General features: G+C 33.4%; 1 protein-coding gene across 4 annotated transcripts in view; it reads left to right on the forward strand.

Annotated features, from left to right (window-relative positions):
- LOC106458177 (adhesion G protein-coupled receptor L3-like) overlaps positions 1-12,449 on the forward strand; it is a 72,582-nt gene that overhangs the window by 24,315 nt on the left and 35,818 nt on the right. For 2 of the 4 annotated variants that reach the window (XM_022384314.1, XM_022384316.1), the window contains exons 3-6: positions 5,489-5,675; positions 7,895-8,004; positions 9,586-9,813; positions 10,008-10,142. In XM_022384314.1, the coding sequence (XP_022240022.1) occupies positions 5,489-5,675; positions 7,895-8,004; positions 9,586-9,813; positions 10,008-10,142 (660 nt within the window). Of the gene's footprint in view, positions 1-5,488; positions 5,676-7,894; positions 8,005-8,514; positions 8,622-9,585; positions 9,814-10,007; positions 10,143-12,449 lie in introns of those variants that run through there. The other 2 variants (XM_022384315.1, XM_022384317.1) reach the window with 2 other exon arrangements.

A 12,449-nucleotide genomic window follows, 5' to 3' on the forward strand; every position in this document is an offset into this window, starting at 1 on the left:
CCCAACACCACGTGTAAATGGTATGGGCAACAAATGGAATATTTAGTGCTGTTATTTTGCCCAACACCACGTGTAAATGGTATGGGCAACAGATGGAATATTTAGTGCTGTTATTTTGCCCAACACCACGTGTAAATGGTATGGGCAACAGATGGAATATTTAGTGCTGTTATTTTGCCCAACACCACGTGTAAATGGTATGGGCAACAGATGGAATATTTAGTGCTGTTATTTTGCCCAACACCACGTGTAAATGGTATGGGCAACAGATGGAATATTTAGTGCTGCAATTAATTACTTATAAAGTGAGAGTTTGTGATTTAAGTATTTCCAACATGCAGAAGAAACGGTGATCAATTTATTATATAATCTTTTTTCTGTCCTCTGTTAAGTCAGTGGTAAATTTATGGACTTAAAACGTTAAAATCGGGGTTCAATACTCCGCAGTTGGCAGGGCGCAGATAACACAAAATATAGCTTTGCACTAAAACAAAATACCAAACACCATATAATATTTTCTTTTACTTTTTGATGCATACTTCAAATTAAATATTTCAACTTGACCTGCATGATTTGGTAAATTAACATTCCTATCATGTTAATTTCAAACAGTAACAAAATTCTGAAGAAGTATTATCTGAAACATTAAGCGTAATACAAATCTCCATGAAACTATACATCTCTTCAAAGATAAAGCCGCTCCAAATTAATATTCCAAGAAATTATACGTATTTTCAAAAATATAGCAGGTTCACAGCACTATCAATAAGCGAGCTCCTTTATTCCATATAATTATACGTAACTTCAGACATAAGGCAGCTCCACAGCAATGTCAACAAATGAGCACCTCTATTCCATGGAATTGTAAGTCTCTTCAAAATATAGCAGGTTCACAGCACTATCAATAAGCGAGCTCCTTTATTCCATATAATTATACGTAACTTCAGACATAAGGCAGCTCCATAGCAATGTCAACAAACTAGCACCTTTATTCAATAAATTTACGTCGCTTCAAAGACAAAGCAGCTCCACAACAAACAAACACCCTTATCCCATGGAATTATACACATCTTCAAATATAAAGCAGCTCCACATCAACACCAACAAAGGAACACCTTTATTCCATGAAATTATACGTAACTTCAAAAATAAAGCAGTAGTGAATCATTTAGAATGATGAAGTGTAAAACTTCCACTGTCCATATTTGCATGTCGACAAACAATTCAGCATTGTCTTTCAAAACGAATACTTTTTGATTACGTTTTCCTTAATACCTCTTGCAATTCAGCAAAAGTAATTCTATCGTACTACATTTGTGAAAATATAATATAAGTTAACCTATAAATAAATGTTGATAATCATTTATATAAATGACTCCGTTTGGGTTTAGTAAAAACATACAGTGTTTAGAAGATTACACCGAAAGCCTTCATTGATTTTTCTAATATCTTCAAGGTGTTTCCACGTAGGTTTACTCCTCAAATTACAAACTTGTTTGCACATTCGTCATTGCCGAAGAGGTCGACATATTGCATTATAATGATTAATATTCTGTTTTTACCCGTTACAGCACTCAGTGTAAAGAACTGACCAAAAAACATTGTCTGAAATTACTCATTTTTTGTGTAAAATACATAGGGGGTTTCATTAATACTTAATAGGGTTAATTACAGTATTAATGGTATTTTTGTGTACGTCATTAAGAACCCTGTTGTTTAGTTGTGTGTGTTGTTTTGTTAAATTTCGCGCAGAGCTATTTCAGGGCTATGTGCACTAGCCGTCTTTATCTTCGAAATGACGTAGATAGAGGGAAGGCAGCTAGTCAAACACCACTCACGGCCAACTCGTGGGCTACTCTAATCGAATATTGGAATTTGATCGTCACTCCTATAACATACCCACGACCCCAAAGTGCGGAGCGCATTTTTTCCAGCTGTAACAAGGCGCGAACAACGGAAGTTCGGATCCATCAACCGCCAAGCTAACCATTAGGCCACGGCCCTAAGGACCCTGCTACAAATAAAGTGTCCCCGGTGGGCTTTTGTTAAGTTTCCTGACTTACAATGCGAAATTCCGGGATTAAATTCTCCGCGCTGGACAAAGTGCAAAGAGACCATTTTGTAGCTTTGCGCTAAAGGAAAAAAAAGTAAAGATACAGAGGCAATTTAGTGAATAAATTGATTTAAAAAATTTGTTTAAAAATGCGATGCGATCGGACACTATGGGTAATTTCACGGTTAGATCTGCTTCTGATAACATATTCAAGACCAAAAACAAAGGTTTGTATAAAGTAGGAAGTATGTGATTTCATAAAAAGTTAATATCAAAGATGAGAAAGCTCTTGGTCAAATATGTTACGTCGCTATGTAACCTTATATATATATATATATATATACATATATGCCCCCCCCCCAGTTGCACAGTGGTATGTCTGCGGACTTACAACGATACCCGTGGTGGGCAGAGCACAGATAGCCCATTGTGTAGCTTTGTGCTTAATTACAAACAAACAAACATATATATATATATGCATCACTAGATGTTTGTCGGAGAAATTGTTTTTGAGGGGAGGCTGTTTTTGCTTATTTAAGAAAAACACACGGACACACAAAGAAAACAGAGTTATTTACTGAAGATTGGATATGTGATTTTACAGGAATGTTCCTGTTAAGCCAGAATGTATACTCGTTGTTGAGAAACGCAACAACCTTTAGAAGTACTACTGCTTTGTTGCCGTCAGTATTAAAGTAGCTAACCCTTGGTAATATTTGAAAGCAGTCCAAATGAGGCAGACTTCGCTGGTTGACTTCATTCTTTCTTTATGGATGATTGAGGACACTCCTCTATGTTACTCCCTGGTCTCGTCACAGTCCTTTTTCTGACTTCCCCCTCTTTATTTAAAGCTATTCAACGTGTTCTATTGGATTTTGCTGTCATTTCTCTTGCAAAGTTTATATTAATAATGATAAGTAACATAAAAGTATCCATCTATGTGGATAAATTATATGAAAAGTGCGTGTAAAATTTATACTCTATCTAGAAACATATACATATGTACTCGAAGAATATATATAGAAATAATTAGTGTTTTGAACATAGTATGTATATAGTGTAAGTGAATGTAAACAGTGCGTATAAGGCTTAACAGCCACATCGCGTGTCTTGCGGATCCAGGTTCCAGTACTAGAAGTTAGTTTATTTATAAACAAAAGGTTTCGATTAGCGTTTCAACGTTCGCTGATGTAGTGCGCCAGAAATGCCAATGAATAGAGGCATATACTTATCACTTGGTAAGAGAATAATATAACAAACTTTATATTTTCAACCGAAAAAAAAAGTCTTTAAATTGTTTATAACTACACCTTGATGTCACTGTTTAAATACCTTGGTAGTTGTTGTTAAACGTAATGTTACCCACCGCTTGGAATCGAACCTAGGATTATAGTGTTATAATCCCTTAAGCTTACCACTGAACCAGTGAGAGACGAGTAACTTCACAATGATTTCTTTTTTACGGGATTTTATATAAGTATTGTGTATGTAATTAGCTGGGCTTTCTGGAAATAGAATCGTTTGGTTTGGATTGTCTGCAAAGAAAAACTATTAAAATCATACAGACGAAACTTAGTGCATCTATCTGCTCAAGAAGTGGGTTATTTCTGCTGTTCGATTCTTAAGATTAAAGGCATCGTTCCCCCATGAATTTCTTCAATGATTGAACATATCAGTATAACATTGTCTATTATTATTTTTGAAACATTTATTTTGTAATAAATCGACATATAAATAGGCTAATATGTGCCTAAAATTATTGGTTCCTATAATCAATTCAACGTGTTAATAAGAACATATAAAAATGTTAAGGGTATTTTAAACTTATCATATACAGAAAAAATTAAACGTTAGTTGTTACCTAATTAAGTTTCAATAACGTGTTGTATAGAGTTGTAACTGCGATAGTATCGAAGTGTAATAACGTGTTGTATAGAGTTGTAGATGCGATAGTATCGAAGTGTAATAACGTGTTGTATAGAGTTGTAAATGCGATAGTATCGAAGTGTAATAACGTGTTGTATAGAGTTGTAAATGCGATAGTATCGAAGTGTAATAACGTGTTGTATAGAGTTGTAAATGCGATAGTATCGAAGTGTAATAACGTGTTGTATAGAGTTGTAACTGCGATAGTATCGAAGTGTAATAACGTGTTGTATAGAGTTGTAAATGCGATAGTATCGAAGTGTAATAACGTGTTGTATAGAGTTGTAAATGCGATAGTATCGAAGTGTAATAACGTGTTGTATAGAGTTGTAAATGCGATAGTATCGAAGTGTAATAACGTGTTGTATAGAGTTGTAAATGCGATAGTATCGAAGTGTAATAACGTGTTGTATAGAGTTGTAAATGCGATAGTATCGAAGTGTAATGACGTGTGTATAATACAAAATATACATCATTTTTCAGTTATTAGGAAGTTACATCCTTTCCTGTTTAAGTATAAACTATATAAAATGTGTCATTATGTTTACGTTTATTATGCCGACTTATGAGTGCAAAGTGAAGTACAATTCATTACATATTCATTGAACAAAACTTCATGATGGTTGAAATTAAAACAAATAGTCTATCGTCAGTGTTACGTCGTGAAGTTCACATGTGTTTTTTGTTGTTGTTATTATTTATATTTCTTTTCATAAAGAATCCTATTGTCTGAGTGAATTCTATACAACACACATTGCAAGCGATTTTATGAACCTCATATTGAATTCTGAACCCATATTGCTGGTGGTCTTGTGGATTCAATATACTATCCTTAATTCATCTTGCTGGTGGTTTGGTGAACTCGGTAGTATATTTTTAACTCATCTTGCTGGTGGTTTGGTGAACTCAGTATTATATTTTTAACTCATCTTGCTGGTGGTTTGGTTAACTCGCTCTTACATTTTCAACTCATCTTGCTGGTGGTTTGGTGAACTCGCTATTACATCTTTAATTCATCTTGCTGGTGGTTTAGTGACCTTGGTATAACATTTTGAATTCATCTTGCTGGTGGTTTGGTGACCTTGGTATAACATTTTGAATTCATCTTGCTGGTGGTTTTGTGAACTCGGTATTATATTTTTATCTCATCTTGCTGGTGGTTTGGTGATCATGGTATAACATTTTGAAATCATCTTGCTGGTGGTTTGGTGACCTTGGTATAACATTTTTAACTCATCTTGCTGGTGGTTTGGTTAACTCGCTATTATATTTTTAACTCCTCTTGCTAGTGGTTTTGTGAACTCGGTATTATATTTTTATCTCATCTTGCTGGTGGTTTGGTGACCTTGGTATAACATTTTGAATTCTTCTTGCTGGCGGTTTTGTGAGTAAGATATTTATAACTGATTTTGCCAGAGATTATTCTGAACTCGATATGAAGTTCTTAAATGATCTTGCAAATGGTTTTATGAACTCAATATAACATTTTAACTCATCTTGTCGCTTCAGCTCAATACAGAACAGCATATGCCTGCGAAGGACGAGATCTCAACATCACTTGTAATCCAGGATATCACATCCTCTTGATCCGGGCTAACTATGGAAGGTTCAGCATCGCTCTCTGTAACGAAAATGGTGCTTTGAACTGGAGTGTGGATTGTAGATCCAAAAATTCCTTCTCTGTAATGCAGAGCAGGTGAGACTCATTTATCTTTTTATGATTAGAAACATAGTGTAGCGACGATCATTAATACTTTTACCACCTTAGTGTAACGACGATCATTAATACTTTTACCACCTTAGTGTAACGACGATCATTAGTACTTTTACCACCCTAGTGTAGCGACGATCATTAGTACTTTTACCACCCTAGTGTAGCAACGATCATTAATACCTTTACCACCCTAGTGTAGCGACGATCATTAATACTTTTACCACCTTAGTGTAACGACAATCATTAATACTTTTACCACCTTAGTGTAACGACAATCATTAATACTTTTACCACCATAGTGTAACGACGATCATTAATACCTTTACCACCCTAGTGTAGCGACGATCATTAATACTTTTACCACCTTAGTGTAACGACGATCATTAATACTTTTACCACCTTAGTGTAACGACGATCATTAATACTTTTACCACCTTAGTGTAACGACGATCAATAATACTTTTACCACCTTAGTGTAACGACGATCATTAATACTTTTACCACCCTAATGTAGCGACGATCATTAATACCTTTACCACCCTAGTGTAGCAACGATCATTAGTACTTTTACCACCCTTGTGTAGCGACGATTATTAATATTTTTTTCTATCAAAATTCAGTAACAACTGTAAGGTATCTGAATTTTTTAAGTTTTTTTTAAATAATAACATATTTAAAAGAAGTCTTCTGTTACCATTTATCACATAAACGCATATACATATATATATATATATTCATGTAAGTATCTATGATTTGTTTGTCGTTAAACCCAAATATACACAATGGGCTAACTGTGTTGTGCCCATCGCGGTCATCAAAATCGATTTTTAGCGTAATAGGCCCTCAGAATTCACGCGGAGCCACTGGAGTCCATGTTTGTGGAGAAAGAAGAGGACCACGTATAAACAACAATGCTGGACTTGCCTTACGCTATTAAAAATTCTAAAGAAATATACAGAAAATGGACAAAATGAGAAAATACAATCTGGGAAGCTTGTAAAATCTTCTTTCTCAGAAACTGAAAATGTGCATAATTATGTAAGTCAACATAAACTATCCATTAAACCTTTTAAGAGTAAACCGTATCTAAATAACGCCTCTCTCGGGAAAAAAAGTTTTAGGTTTGGTTCGTATACATTTTAAGAAAAAATCGATTTTGTGTAATATAACTATAGGAAATGACACTAAAAACAGGGGTACAATTACATAGAACAGAAAAAAAAATAATAATACTGTCGCCAAGTAAATCTTTTCTGGCACGTTAGAGTAGACTGCTGTAACCCTACTCGTGCCTTATCTATTCTATCTATAATTTTTTTACCGCCTTTCTATATAAATTCACGTCCCCGCAGTTGTAGGATTTTCAAAATTTGTCTATTTATACCAGAAATTTCGGTCATCATTTGTAGTGCTTCAGTTTTATTTTTTTCCTTTCAGTTTTGTATGTAGTATAACGCGTTTTTTCGAGGGAAAAAAACGCTTTTAAAGATGTGAAATAATAGTTATAATTTTCTGATGCGATTTTTTCTAAATGTTGCCTGTGCGAAATAAAACAGATCAGGTCATTCGTCACTTTATTTCTCCGTTATTTGAATTTTTTTTTTATTTTACAGATGAATGTGAATAATAAACACGTTGTTTTTAGTAAAAGAATGTGAAGTGTGTTTTGGTGACATCGTGACTTCATGTAATATATATTTTTACGAAACTATTTTTTTTTCTTGTTGTTGTTTTTTTTATCTGATTTCACATTTGGGAAAATAGGTGTCATTTATAAGAGTGATGACCACTACCGATGTATTTGACCTAGAAAATATTTACTAGCGATATGAAACATCAATGAAAGTTACAGAAATAATATTTGGTTATTTTATACAAGATATATAACTGCTAATAAAAAAAAGACCTCCAAATATTTCAGAAAATTTAATGGAAGACTTTGAGTTGACTATTTAAATACTTCGTATAGATTAACATAAATTGTAACAAAAATGTTGTTGTTTTTTATGTGTTTTGCTTTTTTATGATTTTAGGTGAATATTACAGTAAACGTGATGTAGTTATGAACGATATTTTAACATTAACCTTTCTTTGGTTATTTAATATGTTGATGTGAAAATCGTGCAGTAGGTATAACACAAACAGCTCTTTTGGGATGAGCTCACGAATAAGGTAACAAAGACGACCTTTGGTCATTTCAGATGTGCTGGCTTGCCCAGTTGTACCATTGAAGTTTCCAGCAAGACATTTGGCGATGACCCTTGTCCAGGGACTTACAAATATTTAGAAGTGCATTACATATGTGGTTTAGGTTGGTTTGGTTTGTTTATTTTTTATTTGTTTACGTTTACTTTCAGTATGAATAAGTTGGAAAGATTTAAGTCGAAAGAACTGGGACCTTGTCAATGTAACAATTATATAAAGTCCTATTTCATTTCATTTTCTTATTATGGTGTATAATTATCACGCTCTTTGTGAGTTTCGAAACGTTTATTAAACGGAATTATATACAATTTTAAAATTTATTGTGCAAACAAAAATCAAAATTTGATAATATTTGGACAGATAGCTTTAACAAGAAAAAAAAAAGACACCAGCTTTAGCTTGTTTACGTTATTCCTCTTACTGCCAGAGGAAAAAAAATGTACAATTTGCACCTAATTCTGGTCATAAATATTTTTATAGAATACCATGTGTATTCACACCCCTTATCAGTTCGACGACTAAATCAGTTAGCTTGTTTATTCTGTTGCGACCATATTAACCTAAGCGTGCGTGTGTGTAGATAATGAAGAACAAACTGATTTTTATTCTTCCTAAGCTGTGGTATGAAGAACAGTTGTGGACTACCAGCATCCAGCTTGGTGTTCGGGGACCCTTGTCCTGGAACACTGAAATACTTGGAGGCTCAATACCAGTGTGTGCCAGGTATAAAATCTACAAAATATCTTGGTGTTTCCTGTTGATAGCTGTGCCTGGTCAGCTTTTATTCGTTATTTCTTAATTTTCATTTTATAATTTTAGCATGCCACTAGAGGGCAAAACTATTCGGAACTGCATGACAGAGAAAACCTTTGAAATTTTCGTGCACTCGTATGTTCTTTATTGTTTCATTATTAGGTTTATAATATGCGTTTTAACGTACTTTAGACCATATATGCTTAAAATAGATAAAAATGTTATCTTAAAACAGGTAAATTTATTTTTCCTTTGTTGTGCTTATACGTACGAAAAATATGTTTTAATAAAGAAAGTTTAACGAATTGCAGATGATATTGAGAGTTTTTGTTTTTATAAAATTGTATATTTTCTTAATAAGTTAATATAAAAGCATCTCACTAGGTGCAAGTACTAAAAAACAAAGCAACTGCGGATATGTTCGTAATAATCGAGTTATTTCTAAAACAGCTGTAACATTCGTTTCAAAACGCCAGTTTGATACCTTCATAAAATTGGAAGCACATCGAATGTTTGAAATGTTAAGCAAGTAGTTTAATTATGATGAAAAATTAGACAAGGTTCCATTGAAGTTAAAATCTCCAGAGGGAGGACGTCTGGTCCAAAACGTCGTGAACATTAAAATATCTATTTACCACTTTTGTGGTGTAACTCTTCCCCCTTTTTAATTTTTAATAGTTTAATCATTTGGTGTGTGTAAGGTTTTAGCTAGATATTTTTTAACTTAAACCATGGTTGGTGTTTAGAATTTTTTTTCGATGTGTAAAATATAATTTTAAAATCTTGTACGCTATTTGATATTTCATTTCTGAATACATTTTGTTAAATATAAAGTAACTTTCGCTTGTTTTCTCAGCCTAGGTGTGAGAGATTGGCCTTTATGATATTTTTTCATAATTCAAATTTGAGATATCATTTAAAATTATGTTTTCAGATGTTTCTACAACAACCACAAGACGTCCACGTCCACAAATAATTTTCCCAACTATACGATCCCCAGTAATCAAATCAACCACAGAACTTCTGAAATTTTTGACAAAAACTTCCCTCACCACAACACAGACTTCATCATCCACAGCTATAACAGTGATGACAACGACAACAACTGTTTCATCATTGTTAGAACCAAACAGTGCAAACCCAATACAAGTGTTTTCATCAGGTACCTTTTTATAATTTTTGAATATCTGATTGATGTAAGTAGTTTTTATATTGAAAGTCAAAAGTCTAAAATTTTCAAATTAAATAATGTAAAGAAAAACCAGTAATTTTATAAAAGTATGTTTTGCTCTTATGATTTTTAAAATATCTAACTTCAAAGAAGTTATTATTATTTTTTTTCCATGTATTCCATAGATGAACCAAGTATTATTAGCTCATCAAAAAACGCAACGGATAAGTATTGTCCACCAGTGTCCTCTCGTGGCCTTTTTTGGAACTGGACTCGTATAGGGCAGGTAATGGAACAGAAGTGTCCCGATGGCGCCCATGGTAAGTGAAAAGTGCTAATTTAACAAGAACGCTACTGTTATACGTCTTTGAGAGCTCGTAGAAGTAAAATAAATTAATTTTTCACAACACAACTCATCATTATACAATTATATCTATGATCAATTCACAATATTTCAGTGCTGGCATGTTTTGTTTCCAGTCAAAACGCTACTAAACACGCATGACAATTATAATCTATATAACAAGATTTAGTGTCTCTGGTGTCACGTAACACCTCATAAACCGCTAGCCGCACCAACTTCTAAATGGTGTCAAACGTATCATCTCGGTCCCAAGGTTTACACAAACGTAAAATATTTCACCCCACTCCGGGTATTTCCTGAAATCTCTCTCTCCTAAACTGCTGGTCTTACCAACTTCTAAATGGTGCCAAACGAATCGTCTCAGCCCTGAAGTTTGCGCAACGGTAAAACAGTTCACCCAACCCATTAGGAAACCCAGCTATTTCGTGAAAATATTTTTCAGGGGATTCTCCGAAAGTGGACCCCCCAATTTGATATTGATTTACACTAGAGCACGTAAATAAGTAGACATACTAATTACCGTTCGTAACTTGGTAAATAAATTAAACTTCCATTATAGCTGGCAATAAACATTAAAATGAAAAAAGTGCAAAATAATAGTTCAAACATTAAATTTGTATTATAGCGGCCCTGTAAATATGGGCCATAGGCCAATATATGTATGGTAGGCCGAACGACCAATCATTTGCATGTTAGATCGTATGATTGGTCATCAAAGAATGTACCGAAGAGATAGGATTGACATTAAAAGATATAGGTAGAAACATAAGAAAAGTATATTTGAATAGCTATAATGATTGCCAGGTTTATTTTTAGTTTCACTCTAAGTACATAGCTTGCTCTGATCAGATGTTAATAGTATTTATTTTTGTAGTAGTTGTTCTGCCTTGTTATAACTAAAATATGCAATTCAGTTATCATTTAACTGTTTAGTGCACTGTGTTTATAAGTTCCTGACCATTAAATTATAATAAAAATTGAAATTCTTTATTTAACTAGCTATTTTTAAGTAAGACTATTTATTGTACTAGCAGAAACGTTGCCCTACACTGAAACAAATTTAGAAAAAAGTGAACAGTTTCTTAAAAGTGTTATTTTTTCTGGGAAGTGCTGCACGGGAAAAGTGTTCAGATTATGCTCTTTAGTCATATACAACTCATTGCATCAAATTGATTCAATGTGCAGAATTTAAAATTTTCCTAAGTTTTATTGATATAAACTGTAATGTTTTTATATATATATTAAAAGTCCACCTTTACTGAAAAATAAGTTTCTTTTTAAGAACTCTAGTATTTTAGTACTATATATAAAAATTACATCAATAAAAATGTAATTAAACCCTCACGTACAGTCCTAGTGAAAGTCGTATTCTTATTGTGAGGAGAGTAGTCTTATTTAGAATTGTGTTCTGTTATAAAGAAATGGTTGTTGCACATACCATAGTTATTTTTCTAATTATATGAATCTTGAATACCTAAAGTGTAAAATACTTTTTTGTGGTGCCATTCAATAGATGGCGACACATTTCATAAGCCTCAATCATCACTTCTGGCATTAAAATCTTGTTAAATTTCAGCACAACAGATGGCACCATTGTATTTATTATGTCAGTCACATAGATAGGTAGACACCGTATTTTTCGGTGTATAAGACGCACTTTTTTTACCCCAACATTTGATGTCAGAATCTGCTTGCGTCCTATACGCCGAAGGTATGAATAATATATGTATGTATATATACGATATACACAAGCCATGTGTAAGTATATTGAAATAGGCATGCATAGTTTAGTTCAATTGAATGTGTTATTTATAACAATAGTAGTTTTTTCTTTTAAAAACATAACTATTTATAATGCTCCCTAATTAATAAAAAAAATATATAATAATGGATGAGAGTGAAAAAGCTTGTAAATACACGACGATCCCTGTTTAATGTGTAGCAAAATAAGGCCGTTTCAGGACTAATTTTAACAAATAAAAAATCGTTTTTGAGTGCTTGCCTTGGATTCAAATCAGCTCTTTTGTGTTTAGAACAATATATACTACTTTTTAAAGTATTGTTACGACAGCGGAGGTCACGTGACTCTAGTAACACGTCACGCGCTTCTAGAACGTTCATGAAGCCTCGGGAGGTTACTAGATTTCGGTATTCTTGTACATATAAGATGGTCAAGACGTGACGGTAATTGAACTGCGGGCAGAGAGAGACATATTGTTGAGTCGAGCACGTGAGGCGTTCGTTGTGAATTATAGCGTTTGTT

The sequence above is a fragment of the Limulus polyphemus genome, unplaced genomic scaffold, assembly GCF_000517525.1.
Source record: "Limulus polyphemus unplaced genomic scaffold, Limulus_polyphemus-2.1.2 Scaffold425, whole genome shotgun sequence".
Classification (NCBI taxonomy): Eukaryota; Metazoa; Arthropoda; class Merostomata; order Xiphosura; family Limulidae; genus Limulus; species Limulus polyphemus.